The sequence below is a fragment of the Malus sylvestris genome, chromosome 13 (genome assembly GCF_916048215.2).
Source record: "Malus sylvestris chromosome 13, drMalSylv7.2, whole genome shotgun sequence".
NCBI lineage: Eukaryota > Viridiplantae > Streptophyta > Magnoliopsida > Rosales > Rosaceae > Malus > Malus sylvestris.
Window position 1 is genome coordinate 4,887,303 of NC_062272.1, and position 22,636 is coordinate 4,909,938.

Below are 22,636 nucleotides of genomic sequence, written 5' to 3' on the forward strand. Positions count from 1 at the left end.
ATGATCTCATCTCTTAATAATAAACGGTCGGCCAAATAAAATGCGAGTTATTGACAACCAACAAGCGGCCGGCCATATAAGAACAAAATAATAATAAATCAAGACAATAAAAAGATTGCAACAAAGATCCTAAGAGATCACTATTGAGTTTTTATTTAAAAAATAACGCATAAAATTAAATAATAAACGAACGAAACTTGGTAAGTAAAGCAAAACATTGAATAATAAATAATGATTTTGGACATTGCAAGAATGGATAGGAGCAGAAAGATGACCTCGAATAGGAAGCAAAAATAGGCGGCGGTTTGAACGTTTTCGTACACTGCAATGATTGCTTTTATATGAAAAGGGTAGGATTGTGAATCGACGCCCTACGCTTCTAAAATGTTTTAGAATGGTCTGTCAGTTCGGCCCAGGCCTTTTTAAAACTTCTTTTTTTTTTAGGGTTTTGTAGCCCAATGCACATGTCTATTGGTTTGGGCCCTTTTATTATTAAACAACTCTCTTAAAATTTGGTGCCACATAAGAAGTTTTTAGTTCTCTAACATTCAACATATTTACATAAAATGCCTTTTTTTTTTTAATTTTATCATTTTAAACGTCTCAATTTTAATTTTACTAGTTTAACAACCATGCAATAGGGTATATTTTGCAATGTTTTTTCGTTAATTAAGTGGATGCAAAAATGTAAGGTAGCTTTTTTTTGTCCAAGTAAGGTAGCCTTTGATTTTCATCATTTGTTAAACTTAAAATACTAAAATGCAAAAATTAAAACCACAAGGACTACTCTTTTTGTAATAAAAAAAAAACACTAGAGCTAAAAGTGAATTTCAACTAAATTACAGGGACCAAATTAAAGTGAGTTTTGACCAAAAGTGAATGGCATCGTTTTGTTTTGTTTTTTTTGTTTTTTTGTTTTTTTTTTGCATCTATATTTATCTGATAAAATACAATTTAAGCCCCTTTTAAGTTGCCCTAACTTCTAGAAACAAATAGTTGTGGGCTCACTTGAAGCCCATTTTAGCACCAGACCCCTTTTTTAAGGCTTCTTTTGTCCGTTTGTAAACAGGCATATTTCTCATTATTTTTTCCACTTTGGGGTGTAAGCTAGGATCGCCATATTTTAGGGGTGGGCAACGGGCCAGCCCCAAATTTGAAGGGATCGGACCGGACTCGTTTTGGGCTATAATGGGACGGGGTGTTGGGTTTTCAATTATGAAATCGGATGTAACCCTAGTCCGTGTAAAATGGGCCGAGTTCACGGATTCATTTTCCTTTTTTTTTTAAATAAATAAATAATTAATTAATTATCGTCGCTCCCGACCTCTGTGCTCGAACCCCTTTCTTGGTGGTTTGCGTAATTTCGATTGTTATTTTGATCGTAGAATCGATGGCAGCCGTCCCCGACGGCAATGGCATGATAATCCGGTTGATTATCGTTGGAGTTCAAAACCCTAACGTTATAATAACCAATCGCCAGTTGACATTATGAAAGATGAGATAAAAAGGATTGCAAATCTTTAGTTTAATCTCTCAACTTTTACTCCTCGAAAGTTATTCCATCTTTATATAAATCATTTTAATATTGAGAAAATTGTTGAAATGGTCTTTCAACTTTAACTCAATTGTAGCAATGGTCCTGTAACTAAAATTTCATGATCATTGGTCCCTTAACTCATCAAAATGTACAGTTGTGGTCCTTTTCATCAACTACATCAGAATTTCGTCAAAATGAGTCATGTTAGAAGGACTATTGCTAAAATTGGGTTAAAGTTGAGAGACCATTACTCCAATTAGGTTAAAGTTGAGGAACCACTGCTTCGATTGGGTTAAAGTTAAAGAGTCATTACTACAATTTATCGCATTTGGTTTTCCATATATTTTCTCTTGATTCAACCTCACGCAAATGACACGTCACTTGTATTGACGGAAGTTCTAACAAAGTTGATGAAAATGACCATAGCTGCACGTTTTGATGAGTTAAGGGACCAATGGTTACAAATTTTTAGTTGAGGGACCATTACTCCAATCAAGTTAAAGTTGATGGACCATTGCTATAATCTCCTTTTTAATATTTTAGTAAAATATTACTTGTTATTTCTAGTTGCATATGAATTCCTCATTATTTGTAATTAAACTTGGTAAAGAGAGAAACAATATTTGTTTATTAACTTTGTATCCAAACTTTTTTTTAAGGAAATAATGATCTCAAAAACAATTTCGAAGATAAATGCTTATAGGAAGGGCTAGTTGGGTAATTGCAATTGTAATGTGTGTGTGTATATATCGTTTTAGACTTTTAGTATATGTGTCAAAGGAAATGCTCATTATTTATCTTGTGTTTGTTAGAAGTCCCCCGCCTCTGCCAATTTCTTATCAGTTTCCATTTCTCACCTTCGCCGCTCCATCTCCCTCTTCCTCCCCTCCCAATTTTCTAATATCATTTTTTTTTTCCAAGAAATTGAGCTCGATCGAAGAGAACCCAGAAGAAGAAGAAGTCAGCTGCAGTTTCTTACACGGATTCAGGTTTTTTTTTGCCATGACTTGCTGATTTGTTTGTTACAAGTCCTGAGAGAGAGTAAAAAGAGAGCGCCTTTGAGCTTTTGGAGTAGCAAATGGGCAACTGTTTAGGTTCTTCTGCTAAAGTCGATACCGCACATAGCTCCGTTGGAACTTCGGGTGAGTTTCAATGCTTTGCTTTGAAAAAATACCTTAATTTTCATCAGCTGGTCTTGTATTTTGATGGGTATATTGGTTGCTTTGATGGGTATAGTTAGTGTCTTCTGAGAGTTTTTACTGAATTAGAAAGTGTTTTTTTTTTTTGGATTCTGGGTAGCTTAGTTCATCTCTGGAGCAAATTCTGCTATGCATTGAAACAAGTCTCTCTCTCTCTTTATTTCTGGAGATTGGTTAATTTATTCTTCTTTTGTTTTCTGTTAGTTATTAATTCTTTGTTTTTGCAATGGATTATTGGTTTTGAATATCATTTAGAAAGATGGAAAAATTTCAGGGGTTTTTCCATTTTTAAGCAGTTTTTTAATCTGCAAAGAAATAGGATATCTTGCCCTTTTGAGGAGAATACAGAACGCGTTGAAGACAGCTTTGGATAGTTTTGTCATTATTTGGTGATGCGCAATGTGCTTTTAGTAATCTTTTAGCTGGTAACTGTTACAATTTTACTCGTTTTGTTTTTGCCCTGAATGTGGGCAAACTGTGAAAGTGATTTCAACATTCATTTTGTTCTTTACGATAATCACGTGAAGGATGGGCGTTAATGGCACGCTAAGATTTGTAGAATCAAAGACTTTAGTAACAATTGGGGCCTCAGGGGAAAAGTATGGTGGTCCTTTGTACGAAAACAGAGTTTCATATACGAGCGATCATTGGAACATGGAGCAAAGATGCTTAATTTAAGGTGTTTTGTGAACCGGGCCAGCTGGTATCTTTCTTTGAGGCCGCCTGATCACTCAAAACCCTGTACCTTGATCGACAAGTTTACGTCGGTCCTCTTAGAATTCATTAAAAGAATTTACACAATCATTTCATTTTGTTCCTCTAAAATTTTGAATCGATTAGTTTGCTTAAGTGTCTTAATACTCTATTAGATTTGTACTATATATAACATTTCTTGAGGAATGCTATAAGTTGGTGTAGGTTTACAAATTGATTGTTGATTATTGATTACTTGACCTGTCAGGATCAGGGGTTTCCAAAGTTTCCAGCAAAACTATCCCTTCCTCAGTTCCTTCCACTTTGACCGTCCCATCGTATAGTGGAAGGAGCAATGCTTCAAGTCTTCCTACCCCAAGGACTGAAGGTGAAATATTGTCATCTCCAAATTTGAAACCCTTCTCATTCAATGTGCTAAAGACTGCCACCAGAAGCTTTCACCCTGACAGTCTTCTCGGTGAAGGAGGATTTGGTTATGTTTTCAAAGGATGGATTAATGGGAGCACAGTGACAGCTTCAAAACCGGGGTCCGGAATGATTGTTGCTGTCAAGAAGCTCAAACCTGAAGGTTTCCAAGGCCACAAGGAGTGGTTGGTAGGTTTCTTCTTAACAATTTTCTTTATGTGTGTTGTGTTTCAATTCTCATGCTTGGCTTATGTAGTGATAACCAATGAATTTCAGACAGAAGTACATTATCTTGGACAACTCCATCATCCAAATGTGGTTAAACTTATCGGATACTGCTTAGAGGGTGAGAACCGCCTTCTGGTGTATGAGTTTTTGCCAAAAGGAAGCCTAGAGAATCATCTGTTTAGAAGTAAGTGATGTATTCTTCTACCATTAATAGGAAGCATAGTTCCCCTCCCCCTCATCTCACAATTGTTTTAAGTTATCTGGAAGTTAACTTTTATGCTTATTTTCTTGCAAATAAACAACGGTTGCGTTGGCAATATTAAGAAACTCCTTGGTTTTGGCCTTGAAAACTTTGTAATTTTGAACTTTTACACATGTTTCACAGGAGGGCCACAATCACTTTCATGGGCAACAAGAATGAAAGTAGCCATAGGTGCTGCAAAGGGGCTCAGTTTTCTTCATGAGGCAGAATCACAAGTCATATATCATGATTTTAAGGCTTCTAATATTTTACTAGATTCGGTATGTTGAACAAAGAGGAAACTAGCTCATCATGTTTAATAATCTTATCATTAGATTGGATAAATCATTGACATAAACGTTGCATTGTGGTTCCAGGAATTCAACGCGAAGCTTTCTGATTTTGGCTTGGCTAAGGTTGGTCCCACTGGTGACAGGACTCACGTGTCTACTGAAGTCATGTGTACTCAAGGCTACACAGCACCCGAATATGTTGCTACAGGTCTGTTTAATGTCTATATGCAGTATTATTGGTGTTTTACTTTTGTTATATATGACCAATGATCGCTGGCAAATATCCCTGAGTCATAGACTCATTTTATTAGTACATGCGATGCATCTTGTTAGGGAAAGCTGATATTGTGAGTCTCTAAATATGCTATTACTATGGAATTTAGTACAAAATAAATTTTAACGAAATTTGCATTGAACTATCTCTTTGACGCTGCCCCAGATTACCTATAACCGGATTGGTCATCTCTAACCTTTTGATTAGAGGATATCCACCTTGGTGCCAGTTGACTAACTAATAAGAGGTTGTTTCAATACTTTCTCTGAGGTGAAATTAGAGAAGAACGATTCGTTAGACCTATATATAATTAGTGTGATTTTACATTTGGAGTTTGCTCATCTATTGATTCACAAGGTTGAGAAAGAAAAAGTTAAAGCTTTTGAGTTGCATATGATAATTGAACGGAACAAATTTGATTATTGTAATTATTTGTCATTGAGATTTCCTTAAGGCGGAACTTATGTAAACTGGGCTCTGTTATGCAAGCCATTGTTGTAGCAGATACGATGCAGAGAATCTTAAGTGCTTGAATTCACTATGTTCGCAACACATGATAATGCTTATGTAGATGTCTAACATGCATTTTCACTGTTTAACAGGTAGATTGACTGCTAAAAGTGACGTCTATAGTTTTGGGGTTGTACTGCTGGAACTACTGTCTGGAAGGCGAGTTGTTGATAAAACGAAAGTTGGTGCGGAGCAGTACCTGGTAGATTGGACAAAACCATATTTGGGTGACAGTAGCAAACTATTTCGGATTGTGGACACCAAGTTGGAGGGCCAATATCCCCAGAAAGCAGCTTATACAGCTGCTACCCTTGCTTCACAATGCCTATGCCCCGAATCTAAACTCAGGCCCACGATGTCAGTGGTATTAGCAACGCTGGAACAACTTGAATCCCCAAATACTGCAGCCAGAAACTCTCAATCAGAACAGCAGACACTTCCTATTCCTCGGAAGTCGCCAATGTGACAACACCGTTCTCCTCTCAACATACCACCAAATGCATCCCCATTGGCATCCCAAAGGCAATCTCCACGCGTGCGTTGATAGAGTTTTTCCGTCTGTAAATAAGAAAAGAAGAGGTCTTAAAATATATAATTTGTCTTGACTTTCCTAAAAAATAACCATCTAATTAAGAATTGCTCTTTATTTCTTAGGGTTCTTTCGGTACGGCCCGAAGAAAACATCCACTTTTTTCTTTGTGTTAACGGGTTCTGAACCGCTAGGAGAAGTTGACTGTTTGGTCAGGGAAGGACCCAATGATGCCCTTGCCAACCATGGGAATTGGTCCACATAATCATGTGGGCTTTTAACAGATTGGATTTTCTACCATGTTGCTTTGCTTGGTACATGATAGAAAACCCAATCTGTTACAAAGCCCATAGGATTATGTGGACCAATACCCATGGTTGGCAATGACATCACTGGGCATCCAACAATGGGTTGCCAAAAGTTATCTCCTTCGACGACCAACTAGTCAGCTTTTCCTAGCGGTTTAGGCCTCGTGAACACAAATAAAAAACGGATGTTTTCTTCGGGCCGTACCGAAAGAACCCTAAGAAATAAATAGCAATTCTTAATTCGATGGTTATTTTTTTCGGAAGATTAAGACAAATTATATATTTTAAGACCTCTTCTTTTCTTATTTACCCGAAGGTATGTCAAACAGAAACAAAGGAATTTTAGCATTAAGTGCTGGTGGTCCGAACAAAAAGTCCATTTCGACCCAACAAAATTGTCAGTTTTAAGCAACAAAGCATAATCGTCAAGGGATTTATCCATAATTTCACTGAAAATAAAAAGAAACACAATAAATGCGAACCTTCAATAAATTTATGTGACTTGACTATGCATAGAAAATAAAATAATAAATCAATAGGAGCTCATTAATAATTTTCAGTAATTTCTCAAAAGAAAATACAAAAGGGACATGTGGTGTGTGAGTAATGATTATATGAAGAAGAAAAAAAATTAAGTGATGATGATCTCATCTCTTAATAATAAATGGCCGGATAAAATGCGAGTTATTGACAGCCAACAAGCGACCGACCATATAAGAACAAAATAATAATAAATCAAGACAATAAAAAAACTACAGCAAAGATCCTAAGAGACCACTACTGAGTTTTTATTTAAAAAATAACGCATAAAATAATAAACGAACGAAACTTGGTAAGTAAGCAAAAAATTGAATAATAAATAATGATTTTGGACACTGCAAGAATGGATAGGAGCAGAAAGATGACCTCGAATAGGAAGCAAAAATAGGCGGTGGTTTGAACTTTTTTGGACACTGCAGTGATTGCTTTTATAGGAAAATGGTAGGATTGTGAATCGACGCCCCTAAGCTTCTAGAATGTTTTAGAATTGTCTGTCAGTTCGGCCCAGGCCTTTTTAAAACTTCTTTTTTTTTTCGGGTTTTGTAGCCCAATGCACATGTCTATTGGTTTGGGCCCTTTTATTATTAAACAACTCTCTTAAAATTTGGTGCCACATAAGAAGTTTTTAGTTCTCTAACATTCAACATTTTACATAAAATGCCTTTTTTTTTATTAATTTTATCATTTTAAACGTCTCAATTTTAATTTTACTAGTTTAACAACCATGCAACAGGGTATATTTTGCATTGTTTTTTTCGTTAAGTAAATGGATGCAAAAATGTAAGGTAGCTTTTTTTTTTTTGTCCAAGTAAGGTAGCCTTTGAATTTCATCATTTGTTAAATTTAAAATACTAAAATGCAAAAATTAAAACCACAAGGACTACTCTTTTTGTAATAAAAAAAAAACAATAGAGCCAACTAAATATAGGGACCAAATTAAAGTGAGTTTTGACCAAAAGTGAATGCCATCGTTTTATTGTTTTTTTTTTTTTTTTGAATCGATGGCAGCCGTCCCCGACGGCAATGGCTTGAGAATCTTGTTGATTATCGGTGGAGTTCAAAACCCTAACATTATAATAACCAATCGCCAGTTGACAATGACATTATGAAAGATGAGATAAAAAGGATTGCAAATCTTTAGTTTAATCTCTCAATTTTTACTCCTCGAAAGCTACTCCCTCTTTATATAAATCATTTTAATATTGAGAAAATTGTAGAAATGATCCTTCAACTTTAACTCAATTGTAGCAATGATCCTTTAACTAAAATTACATGATCATTGGTCCCTTAACTCATCAAAATGTACAGTTGTAGTCCTTTTCATCAACTACATCAGAATTTCATCAAAATGAGTCATGTTAGAAGGACTATTGCTAAAATTGGGTTAAAGTTGAGGGACCATTGCTCGAATTAGGTTAAAGTTGAGGATCACTGCTTCAATTGGGTTAAAGTTGAGGAACCATTACTACAATTTATTGCATTTGGTTTTCCATTTATTTTCTCTTGATTCAACCTCACGCAAATGACATGTCACTTGTATTGACGGAAGTTCTAACAAAGTTGACGAAAATGATCATAGCTGCACGTTTTGATGAATTAAGGGACCAATGGTTACAGATTTTTAGTTGATGGACCATTACTCCAATCAAGTTAAAGTTGATGGATAATTGCTACAATCTCCTTTTTAATATTTTAGTAAAATATTACTTGTTATTTCTAGTTGCATATGAATTCCTCATTATTTGTAATTAAACTTGGTAAAGAGAGAAACAATATTTGTTTATTAACTTTGTATCCAAACTTTTTTTAAGGAAATAATGATCTCAAAAACAATTTCAAAGATAAATGCTTACAGGAAGGGCTAGTTGGGTATTGTCATGTTTAAAAATAAAATAAAAAAATAAAAACTATTTTTGCTTGTGAGAATAAATAACTGTAAAATAAAGTTGTTGAGTGTTTGTTAAATTTTTTTTTGTAAAAGTGCTTTTAACAAAAATAAAAAACAGTGTCGGAGTGTTTGGTAAATTTTTATATAAAAATGTTGTGAATATGTTAAAAACTAAAAAGAATATGATAATGAATGTGATATTATAATTACCAAAGAGAATATGTAAGGGCAAAAATTGGAATTTTGTAAAATATGTTGGGGTATATTGTCAACTGAAATTTCATTAAATGAGCATTGTTCACTATCCTTTAAATTTTTATTTTTTTAGAAGCACTGTAAACTTGCTTCTGCCTTTTTTTAAGCTTTTCTACCATTCTTGACACTAGGTTTTTTTTTTTAAATAACATTTTTCTGTCTTTATCTCTCTAGTGTTGACGTGACTTAATTATTACTATTCAAATAAGAAGGCGAGAAAAATTTAGAGAGGAGAGAATCTTCGTCCATTTTTGTTTGAATCACATACTTCAATTAATTTCTCAAAAGAGCGAATTTGGTAGAAGGTCTATTCAATTACATTACAAAGAACCTTGAGTATTTAACTATATAAGGTTCAAATATATGACCAACGAAGGAAAACAAAAGAGATGGAAAATTTTGGAAAGAAAAAAAGAAGGGCTTTTGAATGTCTAAATTCAAAATTGTTGTTACATTGGCTTTCTCTTCTTCGGCGCTCTCTGGGATTTCCTCCACTTGTGGTAGATGTGATATGACAACCCAGAAAACACCATGAAAACAGACCCCCACTGCTTTGTTGACAGGGGATTGCCACTCAGCACCGAAGACACCACGATGCTTACAAACTTGCGGGTAGTGGTAATGGTGGTGTTAGCTAAGGAACCAAAACGACTTATGGTTAGGAAAATGAAGTTCTGCCCAACCGCACCGCAGAGACAATAGAGAAGAATGTCCCAAGCTGCTTCCGGATGCAGCTTGCAGAACTGAACCGCCTCAAATCCGCTGCCACGCGGCCAGCCAAACATGTAAATCATGTTGTATATGGTACCCCATAAATTCATGCCTAACATTATTTCCCAGGCGCTTGTTTTTGGATACCTAAGCAAAGACGAAAGCAACAACATTTGAGACTCAATTCTTTGTATCGGTCATGTATAGATGGCTCTAACAATTTCATGCATTTATTCCCATAAAGAATACATAGAGGATTGGAATATGAACTGCCTCGAGCATTCTTAAAAGCTAGGTTTTTCATCAACGACAAATGATTTGGGGTCTGGGGTTGCAAATTTTGATAACCGGTTTAAATAACGTCAAGAAAAAGTGAATAACAGAAACGCAACCAGTAGTTAAATGGTAGGAGAAAGATGATGCTGTTCTGAAGTATACCTTGCAGTTATTGAATCCTGGGTGGCATTTGTGAATCCATCAAAAGCGAGGTTGAGAAAACATAGTCCATATCCAAGGGGAGCATTTGGGTGTGCCAACTTGCTAATAGTCTTTGAGCTAGTCTAAAATTGACCAAATGAGAAAAACGTAAGAATAACAACAAGAATTGCATATATTTATTGGGGCCAATTTATAGAAGGAAAATTGAAATAGAAAACGAAAAAATTATTTCGTTTTTGTTCCATTCTCAAGAAACACGCGCGCACACACCATCCCTCACCTTCAAGAGTGCAAATATGGATACCCCTCCGGCAACAAGGAGAGTACAAACATATTCAGGAAAGCTGTATCTTTTGCCGTAGACTAGAGTACCCATCAGCATCACTGCATACAAATAACAATAATTTATTACTTTATTTATTTACGAAATGCAATGGTTAATCTAATTAATGTAATCAATATAATAGTCACAATCTTAATTGAACTTAATGAGTAGCATGCGTGCTTTAATAAGATATGGAAAAATAACAAACTTGAAGATATCTGACCTGGTATCATTTTTGAGGACTTTGCCAAGACCTGCAAGTAAAAAGAACAGCTTTAACATCCAAAACTATGGACCCTTTTATTTGGCATTACTTAAAAACCACAAGAACGAAACTTTTCACAGTTCTTGTCATCCCTTCAACAACCAATTCAACACCCTTATCAACTCAGCTCAACTGACCACTTGTCCAAAAGATGGGATGGGTCCTAGACCATTTTTCTACCAATGATTTTTATCCAGAGGAAATGAACAACCCCATAACATATATGACAATCGCTTGCTTCTGCACTAATTAGATCCTAAGAAACTCAAATCTAGTAAACTAGACTTAGGACACAAAACCATCAATTCTTCCCATAACCATTACTATATATTCTCTAATGCTGCTCATTTGGTCTACACATGGATACGAATCATACGATTGATCAAACCCAAAATTGGAAAGCAAACCTGAGCCGGATAACTGATATACTTCAACGCTTCGATCCCCATAGCGGGTCCAATCGTATTAGTAATCCCGGCACTCCAGTACGTCCACATAGGTGCGCCTCCAGCATTACTACTAGACCAAAGCTTTAACACTACTCAAAGAAAACCATATGACAATATTATCGCCCAATTCATATGTTCAGCTCAAATCAATCCACATTACAAGAAATTCAAGATTTTCCAGAAAGATTGAAACTTACTTATATATGACCAGATTAGACAAACCACATTTTGAGCCAGGTTCAGGAACGCAAGGTGTTCGAACCTATCCCCATCTGGCCCGAATCGCTTCGTGGACCTAAAAACAAAGATCAAGGCATCACCAATTTGATTATCTTCAACAATCAGCTCTCCGAATTTCGGAAACAATTTCAGGAACTGAAAATCCCCAAAAATAAATTTTTTTGCGTGATCTGGGAAATCCCCAAATGCAGAGAGAAAGAGAAACGAAGTCTTACAGAGTTTCCTGAAGCACGCCTTGGTAGATATAAGCAGCCCAAATTCCAACGACGCAGAAGCCGAACACCAACACGCGCCGGAGCCCCGACCCGTGCGCTTCCATTTCAGCCGCCGAATGTATAAATGTGGCCGGAAATACCCCTTCGGAATCTGGATCCGGCCTCTCCCTTTCTCTCACTCGTCTCTTATTTTTTCCCCCTTTTTTCAAATTAAGCAAGATAATTAGGGTTTCAGATGAGCAGATTCAAGAGGAAGCTAGAAGCAGATTAGCAGAATAATTTTGTGCAAATAACCGCCACGATTCAGGAAAGACGAAGAGACCGTTGATACAGGCGGGAGCGCCAAGGCTACGTGGGTTTTGTCTACGTGGAGGCTTTTGATTGGGGTAGGTGACAGTGTGACACTGCGTCGCGCTTCTCATTGGCTGCGCAAACGCGGACCCCTGGCACTTGGGCACGGTATTGCCTCATTTGCTTTGCTACCATTTAACTCCTCAAAAGCCAAGCCCCTCTCCCAAATTACCAATAAATTATGTTTTATTTTTTCTCCTCGGTCCTTCTGTTATAAAGAGCATTTCCTTCTTGTGTTTGAATTACAGTTTGATATGTGGATATATAAATCGTTTTAGGATTTGTGTCAAATCGTAGTTTGATTACAAATGAAATTTTAATTGTAAATTTGTTAAAGAGTTAAATAGTTTAGTATTTTCAAACAATATTAGGTGAACACAAGTGGTATTTTACCACAGTGGTGGAAAAATGTTAAGCTTTTGCATGACGGCGTGGATTCAAACCCCATCATCGACGACTAATCCAACATCTAATCTAACAAAATCTATTGTTTGACAAAAAAATAAAACAATATTAGGTGAACAATGCTATACAGACGCCAACGACAATGTGTAATGATACATAATTTCACTTGGAAATTGTTTTCTCAGTTCAATCATGACTGTTTATATCTCATACTGAATGATTCAGTCTATTGAGTAGAAATTGACAAGAAACTTGTAGTTTAAGTAATTAAGAGCTCATCCATACATTCGAAGTCTTATGTTTGATTTCCTTCCCTCTCTACTATTGCTTGTGCATTCACGAAACCTCTTTGGATTTCCGGAAATCACATTATCATCCCTTGAAATTTTAAGTTGTTTTCACTTTTCTCATAATTCCTTCCATCCAAAACTAAGGTTTTATGAAAATATGGAAGGAGAAATTTTTCGGAGTTCCCAAAACTCCAACTCACATATGCCAGGTGGTGTTCCCCACCAATGAGAATTAGATACTTGGTTTTTTTTTCTTTCTCCTTTAATTAAAATAAATTCTTAAAAGCTGAAGTGCAACCATTAAACACAAACTAACGGAGGTTTACTTCAAAACCCCAAAGGCACCGTCGGCAATATTGTTCTAAGGGCTTTTGCAAATTGCTTTCAAACAACCATCTAAAAAGAAAGGATGGAATAGAGGCAATGTCGCGACATGAACGGTGAACACGACTCTCTCTCTCTCTCTCTCTCTCTCTCTCTCTCTCTCTCTCTCTCTCTCTCTCTCTCTCTCTCTCTCTCTCTCTCTCTCTCTCTCTCTCTCTCTCTCTCTCTCTCTCTCTCTCTCTCTCTCTCCATGGGAACCAACCCATGCAAGCTCTCTCTCTCTCTCTCTCTCTCTCCATGGGAACCAACCCAAGCAAGCAAAGCTTGCAGGATGAGTAACGACTAACGATGGTGGAGAACAAGTGCAATTACACAATGTACCCTGGCATTCTCTCCAACACCGGCGTCTCTCCAACGCCGGTGCCATGGCATTCTCTCAAGAGAAAGTGTATATATAAATCGTTTTATTATATGTGTCAAATCGTAGTTGATTACAAATGAAATTTTAATTGTAAATTTGTTAAAAAGTTAAGGGTCCGTTTGGTATCCTATTTGAAATTTTTTATCATTTCTCAAAACATTTCTTAAGAACATTTCTTGAAAACAATTTTCTTTAAGACTCAAAAACTTGATTGGTTAGTGATTTAAAAATTTTAAACCTTACGATTTAAATTAGACAAAGAGATCTAAAAAAATGGAGTCGTATGAGAGAGAGAAAGAGGAGAGAGGAGGAAAGAAAGTAAGAAGTGATTAAAGGAAAGGGAAATAAGAGAGAGGATATGACGAGATAGAGAGAAAGATGAGTGAGAGAAAGAATCGAGAGAAGGAAGACAACATATTGGAGAAGAGACAAAAAAGGTAAAAAAAAAAAAAGGAGAGAAATAAGGAAAGATAAATAGATTTGGAGTGAGGGGAGGAGAGAGAGAAAAGAAATGAGTGAATTTAAATTTAAAAACTCTAAAAACTCATTTTTTATGTTTTTAGATAATAGACTATATTTGAGTTAGTCTTGGGTTCAGTTTTTTAAAATAGTCATACAAAACAAGTTTTTAAGGCCTAAAACTTGAAAATTGTTTTTGAGTTAAAAAAATTGGATTCAAGTAGAATACCAAACAGACCCTAAATAGTTTAGTATTTTCAAACAATATTAGGTGAACGCAAGTGACCATTTACCACATTGATAGAAAGGTGTTGAGTCATTGTATGACGGCATGGGTTCAAACCCCGTCGGCGATTAATCTAACATCTAATCTAACAAAATCTATCGTTTGACAAAAAAAAAAAAAAAATTAGGTGAACAATGCTATATAGACGCCAACGACGTTGTGTAATGATACATAATTTCACTTGGAAATTGTTTTCTTTATATCTCATACCGAATGGTTCGGTCTATTGAAAAATTGTAGAAACTACCAAGAGACTTGTAGTTCAAGTGATGAAGAGCTCATCCATACATTCAAAGTCTTATGTTTGATTTTCTTCCTCTCTACTATTGCTTGTACATTCACGAAACCTCTTTGGATTTCCGGAAAATCACATTATCATCCCTTTATATTTTAATTTGGTTTCACTTTTCTTATAATTCCTTCAGTCCAAAACTAGGGTTTTATGAAAAGATAAATTTCACAGATGGAAGAGCTCAAGGGTGCCATGCAACTTTCAAATTTGACCCTACACTGTTAATCTTCCTCTCCCTTACCATAGCCTTCATTTATTTGTTCGTGTAAGAACTACGTAGCGAAACAAACAAAAAACTGAATACTCATTATTTGCTGATGCCAATTATTCAAGTCGAAACTGGGCACGTAGCTCGAGAAGGACTTACTTACACCATTGACAAGTCATGCGCTTCAACTTTCTCACATACATCGCTTTGAATCAGTGATAAGTTTGCAGCACCGTTTATTTCACCGTATCCATTTCATGCAAATCCTTCTCCGTAACTCGGTTTAATTAAGTAGAGCATCAGGAGGGATCGAGACTGATTGTGCATGCAGTGCTGCCAAGCCCTAATAATCTGGCCCGAAACACTTAGTGGGCCTAAATACAAACGTCTCTGAGCTGCCAGCCAAGGAAAACGACGGGGAGGAGGACAACCTAGACGGCTAGACCCATGGAGGTGACAGGTCAGGTCAACATTCTTAGCTACTAGCAGCGCGATGTGGTTTCGTCCCGTTACTTAGGGCTGTGGTATTGCTGTGCTTTGAAAAAAAACTGCTGTGAGAATAAGCGGCTGTGCTGTGAGAATAAGCGGTTGTAAAATAAATCAGCAGAGCGTTTGGTAAACTTTTTTGTAAAAGTGCTTTTGGAAAAAAAAGCAATCTGATAGTGGGTCTTTTCATTAAATGAGCACTATAGCTCTGTGTGCTTTGAAAAAAAGCCAATTTTCCAAAGCTGCAAATAGCAGCTTCAGCTTTTTTCTTTGATTTCAGCTTATTCTCACAGCAGCTTCCAAAATAAGCCATTTTTTTTCAGTTTACCAAACACCTAAAACCTTCATAGCTTTTTTTCACAGGTGCTTTTTTTTTAAGCACTTCACTCTCAAACTAGGTCTTAGAGTGTCCACCGAGGCTACCGTGTCCCGTTGTTTGAAGGAGGACTTACTTACACCGTAAATGTTACTATTGTCATATAACATGCCACGTCATAACCATTGACACAGCAACTTAACACATTGACAGATGTCCTTGCTGGAAATCAAGGTTGGCATTAGCCAGTTTCCATGATATTTTGCGTCTCCTGCAGTAACATTTATCCTCTTCCTATTACGTATAATATGCATACGTAATATTTCAAAAAAAAATTACCCTTATTCGTTGTATACTAATTAATTACAATGGAATGCAAAATACACATTTTTCTACATTCAGACGTATTATATGCTTGTTACGCACGTACTTTCTTAGTTTTCCTTTTCAATCTAACTATAACAATAAAGAATCCGGGTAGTTTCACATATTTTTTTAGAAATACATGTTAAATTCCTAAATTATACCCTTTCCAATTTTTCAAAATTACCCGGAATTATCTGATGGAACCATAATGGTAGTCGGTCCAGTGTGAAAAGGGTTAGCGAATGCAAGGAATTTGCAGTCAAGACATTTGAATTTCAACGCTATCAAATCCTTTTTTTATTATATATATATATGTATATTTCAATTTCTCCACATGATGCCCCCTCTCTATTTATCTATTGATTCTTTGTTAGCCAATAGCCTTCATACGACGCATTATATGCATTTCCAAATATACCCCTCAATTATTTCTAAATTGATTGCATATTTGGAAGTGATTGGAGGAGGGTATCAAACTATCAATCCGAAGTGACCAAATGAATATAAAAACAAACAGAGCACCAAAAGTTTTCATTGACCGAATTAAAAAGATAAACCACGATGAGTCAACTAACACCATTCTCTTTCACACCTACTTCATAAAAAATAAAAAATAAAATTGCGAAGGTTGTTAAAGCTTTATTAGATTGGATTAAAAATGATACTTTTACCACATATCTGTATGATTATTTATGTTATTTTTATAATAAAAATGGCACTCACATGTGTTGTGGGCTCTATTTTTATTAGAAAGATGGTACAAATTGTTAATACTCAAAACTTGCAGGTTAACAAATTAAAATACTAAACCCTTGGTGGGCAGGTATGGAGGGAAATCAAATGGACTAAAAGGTTTAAGTGGTTCATCCCTTAAAACTGAGCTACATCTACTCTGTTTCTCAGATTATAATGATTTCAAGACTAAAAATAGGGCTGGATTAATACTTAACTCTCTCTTATGTCAGTTGTTCGACACACTACAATAGGTTGCTACCACTTTATATAGGTTATCAATAAACCCCCTACCTTGAGTTCTCCCAATTTGGCATTTAATGTGCCACCTTATTAGAATAGCACGGTGACACCTTTTCACCTATAAACCAGACATTCGGGCATGAAGTGACATGTGTTCAGTTAAGATGACGCGTCTTTTCAGAGTGATGGGATGCTTGGCCTTGGTTATCCAACCTTCTCTTTGAATATCGTTCCAACCATCTTTACGTCTCATCCTAAGTCTTTGCTACTAATTGTGAGTTGTCGCCACATGGTTTGACTAATGTATGGGTAGACATGTCCCATAAAGTTGTCAGTCTGCTCATGTGCCCTTGGCGGTTGGAAAACTCTCCATGTATCTTGATCGGGCTAAACTCATAGGCAGTCGATTTTAGTGCTCGGGAGTATCCTCTAAACCCCTTGGACCTTGGGTTTCTCAATTTTCCTTGAGGTTTTTGTGGCTTATTTCCTAGCCTGCAATATTATATGGATCTTAAAGTGCCCAAAACTACTATAAAATAAACATATAGCAAGTATAGCATTATTCATATTAGATATTACCCAGTTTAGATGTGCACTAATTAAGCACGAGTGGATGAAGAAAACTTCAGGTAAAGCGTTGGATCACACATATATATTTTCTCTATGATAATGAACACGCCTTTGTTCTTACTTCATTTAAATTGATGACTGTTGTTATTTTTTATATGGTTTACTTCACTATCAAGTCTCAAAATACAAGGGATTATTGACTCTTACAAACTCGAAGAGAGGATTGAATTAATTAAAGGATGCACACAAATGCAAGCAATTATATATATATGCACACAATCACCACCTCATTAGGATTAATTATTATAATTGTGACAACAATATAGAATAACATTAAAAAAAATCATATTATTATCATTCTAACAAGTTATACATTACTAGAATTTGAGTTAAGCTCTTCACAAACTGATACGGACTACCGGTTATTGTGCAAGATCATATATTGACTTTAGATAGGGACTACCAGTTATTGTGCTCGACCGTATACTAAGATCCTCGCATCAGTCATTCCTTATACGCGTATGACTAATCGATTCTATTATAAGAGGAGTGTATACAATTGAGATTTTGATGGATTTATAAATCCATGAATTTTAATGGAGTTTAATTGATTTGTAGAGATTTCATGTAAAATCATGATATTCCCTGAAAATCTCATAGGAAGATGTGAGGTTTGTATGTGAATGCTTAAATTTTTTTAAAGCCCTAATTGAATACACTCGTATTTATAAGGATTGTAATAAACTGTTATTATATCCTTATTAAATACGTGTTGAATTTCAGATTATCACTTTAAATTCTAATGGAATACCCCTTGATTTATTAAAAAAATTAGAATCCCTCAAAATCTCAATTAAATTGACACTAACTAATCATCAATTGACATTATAAAGAATCTAATCAAAAGGTTGCCATCTTTGTTGATCAATCTCATAACCTTTATTCGTGTTACAAACGAAGCATACATGCACATGACAACGTACGATGGAAACATACAAGGGTACTTTCGTCATTCAAACTAATGAAATCGATCTGTGACAAACTGCAAGTCCACAATACACGAGGGTACAAAAGGGAATTCACACACAAGTAAAGGGTAGACCACGTCATTGGCTAACAGCGTGCGTCCACACGTTTGTCGCGTCTCTTAGCCAAAAGACGAAGCCAAGACAGACACTCATTCCCCCGCCTATGCCAATTTCTTCTCAGTTTCCATTTCTCACCTTCGCCGCTCTTTCTCCTTCTTCCTCCCCTCCTAATTTTCTAATTGCATTTTTTTTTTCCAAGAAATTGAGCTCGATCGAAGAGAACCCAGAAGAAGAAGAAGAAGTCAGCTGCAGTTTCTTACACGGATTCGGGTTTTTTTTGCCATGACTTGCTGATTATTTATCTTGTGTTTGTTAGAAGTCCTGAAAGAGAGTAAAAAGAGAGCGCCTTTGAGCTTTTGGAGTAGCAAATGGGCAACTGTTTAGGTTCTTCTGCTAAAGTCGATACCGCACATAGCTCCTTTGGAACTTCGGGTGAGTTTCAATGCTTTGCTTTGAAAAAATACCTTAATTTTCATCAGCTGGTCTTGTATTTTGATGGGTATATTTGTTGCTTTGATGGGTATATTTAGTGTCTTCTGAGAGTTTTTATTGGTTTAAAGCAGTAAAAGTTTGGAGGGTTTTTACTGAATTAGAAAGTGTTTTTTTTTTTTTGGATTCTGGGTAGCTTAGTTCATCTCTGGAGCAAATTCTGCTATGTATTGAAACAAGTCTCTCTCTCTCTGTATTTCTGGAGATTGGTTAATTTATTCTTCTTTTGGTTTCTGATAGTTATTAATTCTTTGTTTTTGCAATGGATTATTGGTTTTGAATATCATTTAGAAAGATGGAAAATTTTCAGGGGTTTTTCCATTTTAAAGCAGTTTTTTAATCTGCAAAGAAATAGGATATCTTGCCCTTTTGAGGAGAATACAGAACGATTTGAAGACAGCTTTAGATATTTTTGTCATTATTTGGTGATGCGCAATGTGCTTTTAGTAATCTTTTAGCTGATAACTGTTACAATTTTACTCGGTTTGTTTTTGCCCTGAAATGGGGGCAAACTGTGAAAGTGATTTCGACATTCATTTTATTCTTTACGATAATCACGTGAAGGATGGGCGTTAATGGCACGCTAAGATTTGTAGAATCAAAGACTTTAGTCACAATTGGGGCCTCAGGGGAAAAGTATGGTGGTCCTTTGTACGAAAACAGAGTTTTTTTTTTAGAGATTATATTTACACACCCCAAATTACTTCTCCCACACCTTTTTAATTTTTTAATATTTTCTACCCACCACTAACCCTTGATATAAAAATATTAAAAATTAAAAGGGTATGAGAGAAGTAATTTGGGGTGTATGAATATAATCTCCTTTTTTTTCATGCTCTACAAAATTCCACTTCATCATATACTAGTGATCATTGGAACATGGAGCAAAGATGCTTAATTTAAGGTGTTTTGTGAACCGGGCCAGCTGGTATCTTTCTTTGAGGCCACCTGATCACTCAAAACCCTGTACCTTGATCGACAAGTTTACATCGGTCCTCTTAGAAGTCATTAAAAGAATTTACACAATCGTTTCATTTTGTTCCTCTAAAATTTTGAATCGATTAGTTTGCTTAAGTGTCTTAATACTCTAGTAGATTTGTACTATATAGAACATTTCTTGAGGAATGCTATAAGTTGGTGTAGGTTTACAAATTGATTGTTGATTATTGATTACTTGGCCTGTCAGGATCAGGGGTTTCCAAAGTTTCCAGCAAAACTAACCCTTCCTCAGTTCCCTCCACTTTGACCATCCCATCGTATAGTGGAAGGAGCAATGCTTCAAGTCTTCCTACCCCAAGGACTGAAGGCGAAATATTGTCATGTCCAAATTTGAAACCCTTCTCATTCAATGAGCTAAAGACTGCCACCAGAAACTTTCGCCCTGACAGTCTTCTCGGTGAAGGAGGATTTGGTTATGTTTTCAAAGGATGGATTAATGGGGGCACAATGACAGCTGCAAAACCGGGGTCCGGAATGGTTGTTGCTGTCAAGAAGCTCAAACCTGAAGGTTTCCAAGGCCACAAGGAGTGGTTGGTAGGTTTCTTCTTAACAATTTTCTTTATGTGTGTTGTGTTTCAATTCTCATGCTTGCCTTTTGTAGTGATAACCAATGAATTTCAGACAGAAGTAAATTATCTTGGTCAACTCCATCATCCAAATCTGGTTAAGCTTATCGGATACTGCTTAGAGGGTGAGAACCGCCTTCTGGTGTATGAGTTTTTGCCAAAAGGAAGCCTAGAGAATCATCTGTTTAGAAGTAAGTAATGTATTCTTCTACCATTAATAGGAAGCATAGTTCCCCTCCCCCTCCTCTCACAATTGTTTTAAGTTATCTGGAAGTTAACTTTTATGCTTATTTTCTTGCAAATAAACAACAGTTGCATTGGCAATATTAAGAAACTCCTTGGTTTTGGCCTTGAAAACTTTGTAATTTTGAACTTTTACATATGTTTCACAGGAGGGCCGCAACCACTTTCATGGGCAACAAGAATGAAAGTAGCCATAGGTGCTGCAAAGGGGCTCAGTTTTCTTCATGAGGCAGAGTCACAAGTCATATATCGTGATTTTAAGGCTTCTAATATTTTACTAGATTCGGTATGTTGAACAAAGAGGAAACTAGCTCATCATGTTTAATAATCTTATCATTAGATTGGATAAATCATTGACATAAACGTTGCATTGTGGTTCCAGGAATTCAACGCGAAGCTTTCTGATTTTGGCTTGGCTAAGGCTGGTCCCACTGGTGACAGGACTCATGTGTCTACTCAAGTCATGGGTACTCAAGGCTACGCAGCACCCGAATATGTTGCTACAGGTCTGTTTAATGTCTATATGCAGTATTATTGGTGTTTTACTTTTGTTATAGATGACCAATGATCGCTGGCAAATATCCCTGAGTCATAGACTCATTTTAATAGTACATGCGATGTATCTTGTTTGGGAAAGCTGATATTGTGAGTCTCTAAATATGCTATTACTATGGAATTTAGTACAAAATAAATTTTAACGAAATTTGCATTGAACTATCTCTTTGACGTTGCACCAGATTACCTATAACCGGATTGGTCATCTATAACCTTTTGATTAGAGGATATCCACCTTGGTGCCAGTTGACTAACTAATAAGAGGTTGTTTCAATACTTTCTCTGAGGTGAAATTAGAGAAGAACGATTCATTAGACCTATATATAATTAGTGTGATTTTACATTTGGAGTTTGCTCATCTATTGATTCACAAGGTTGAGAAAGAAAAAGTTAAAGCTTTTGAGTTGCATATGATAATTGAACGGAACAAATTTGATTATTGTAATTATTTGTCATTAAGATTTCCTTAAGGCGGAACTTATGTAAACTGGGCTCTGTAATGCAAGCCATTGTTGTAGCAGATACGACGCAGAGAATCTTAAGTGCTTGAATTCACTATGTTCGCAACACATGATAATGCTTATGTAGATGTCTAACATGCATTTTCACCATTTAACAGGTAGATTGACTGCTAAAAGTGACGTCTATAGTTTTGGGGTTGTACTGCTGGAACTACTGTCTGGAAGGCGAGCTGTTGATAAAACGAAAGTTGGTGCGGAGCAGAACCTGGTAGACTGGACAAAACCATATTTGGGTGACAGAAGAAAACTATTTCGGATTATGGACACCAAGTTGGAGGGCCAATATCCCCAGAAAGCAGCTTATACAGCTGCTACCCTTGCTTCACAATGCCTATGCCCCGAATCTAAACTCAGGCCCACAATGTCAGTGGTATTAGCAACGCTGGAGCAACTTGAATCCCCAAAGACTGCAGCCAGAAACTCTCAATCAGAACAGCAGACACTTCCTATTCCTCGGAAGTCGCCAATGCGACAACACCGTTCTCCTCTCAATGTACCACCAAATGCATCCCCATTGGCATACCAAAGGCAATCTCCACGCGTGCGTTGACAGAGTTTTTCCGTCTGTAAATTACTTGTTTGATCCCATATTATGTTTACAGAGAATTGAGTTTGGGCATGTATTTTTCACAGTTTTGAGTCATTCTGAAGAGGTTACCACCGCCTGTAATTCAAGAAGCCATGTAGCTATTTTGTATTGGTAATCTGCTTGATGGTAGTTGTGTAAAAAGTTAGCTTATCAGTTTAATTCTGCAGAATGACGGATGTTCTAATCCCGTCACAACTGTTGGTGTCAAATTATCCCGGCGCCAATACATGCTATTCTTGCTCTCATAAATGTTGTATTTTCTGTAATTAGAGT

General features: G+C 36.2%; 2 protein-coding genes across 5 annotated transcripts; one reads left to right on the forward strand and one right to left on the reverse strand.

Moving 5' to 3' along the window:
- The first annotated feature begins 2,328 nt into the window (after window positions 1-2,328).
- On the forward strand, window positions 2,329-22,612 carry LOC126596641 (probable serine/threonine-protein kinase PBL3). 4 transcript variants are annotated; one of them, XR_007614008.1, is made up of 7 exons: window positions 2,329-2,679; window positions 3,698-4,044; window positions 4,132-4,267; window positions 4,469-4,605; window positions 4,702-4,825; window positions 5,494-6,835; window positions 6,923-7,524. XR_007614008.1 is itself a non-coding variant. In XM_050263307.1 (7 exons), the coding sequence occupies exons 1-7, from the start codon at window positions 2,616-2,618 to the stop codon at window positions 22,322-22,324; spliced, it is 1,260 nt and encodes a 419-aa protein (XP_050119264.1). In that variant the 5' UTR covers window positions 2,391-2,615; the 3' UTR covers window positions 22,325-22,612. The 4 variants fall into 4 exon arrangements, 3 of the variants coding, with proteins under 3 accessions (XP_050119264.1, XP_050119265.1, XP_050119263.1); XM_050263307.1 differs by lacking the exons at window positions 4,132-4,267; window positions 4,469-4,605; window positions 4,702-4,825; window positions 5,494-6,835; window positions 6,923-7,524 and adding exons at window positions 20,197-20,423; window positions 20,511-20,646; window positions 20,848-20,984; window positions 21,081-21,204; window positions 21,873-22,612 and having other exon boundaries at window positions 2,391-2,679; window positions 3,698-3,817; XM_050263308.1 differs by lacking the exons at window positions 3,698-4,044; window positions 4,132-4,267; window positions 4,469-4,605; ... (1 more) ...; window positions 5,494-6,835; window positions 6,923-7,524 and adding exons at window positions 18,786-18,833; window positions 20,083-20,423; window positions 20,511-20,646; ... (1 more) ...; window positions 21,081-21,204; window positions 21,873-22,612 and having other exon boundaries at window positions 2,393-2,631.
- Window positions 9,170-11,993, reverse strand: LOC126596642 (UDP-galactose/UDP-glucose transporter 3). Its single transcript, XM_050263309.1, has 7 exons — window positions 11,565-11,993; window positions 11,307-11,404; window positions 11,068-11,198; window positions 10,619-10,649; window positions 10,351-10,454; window positions 10,071-10,192; window positions 9,170-9,779 (listed from the first exon to the last, which is right to left on the reverse strand). Exons 1-7 carry the CDS (start codon window positions 11,666-11,668, stop codon window positions 9,371-9,373), a joined length of 999 nt encoding a protein of 332 aa, XP_050119266.1. The 5' UTR covers window positions 11,669-11,993; the 3' UTR covers window positions 9,170-9,370.
- Window positions 22,613-22,636: the final 24 nt, after the last annotated feature.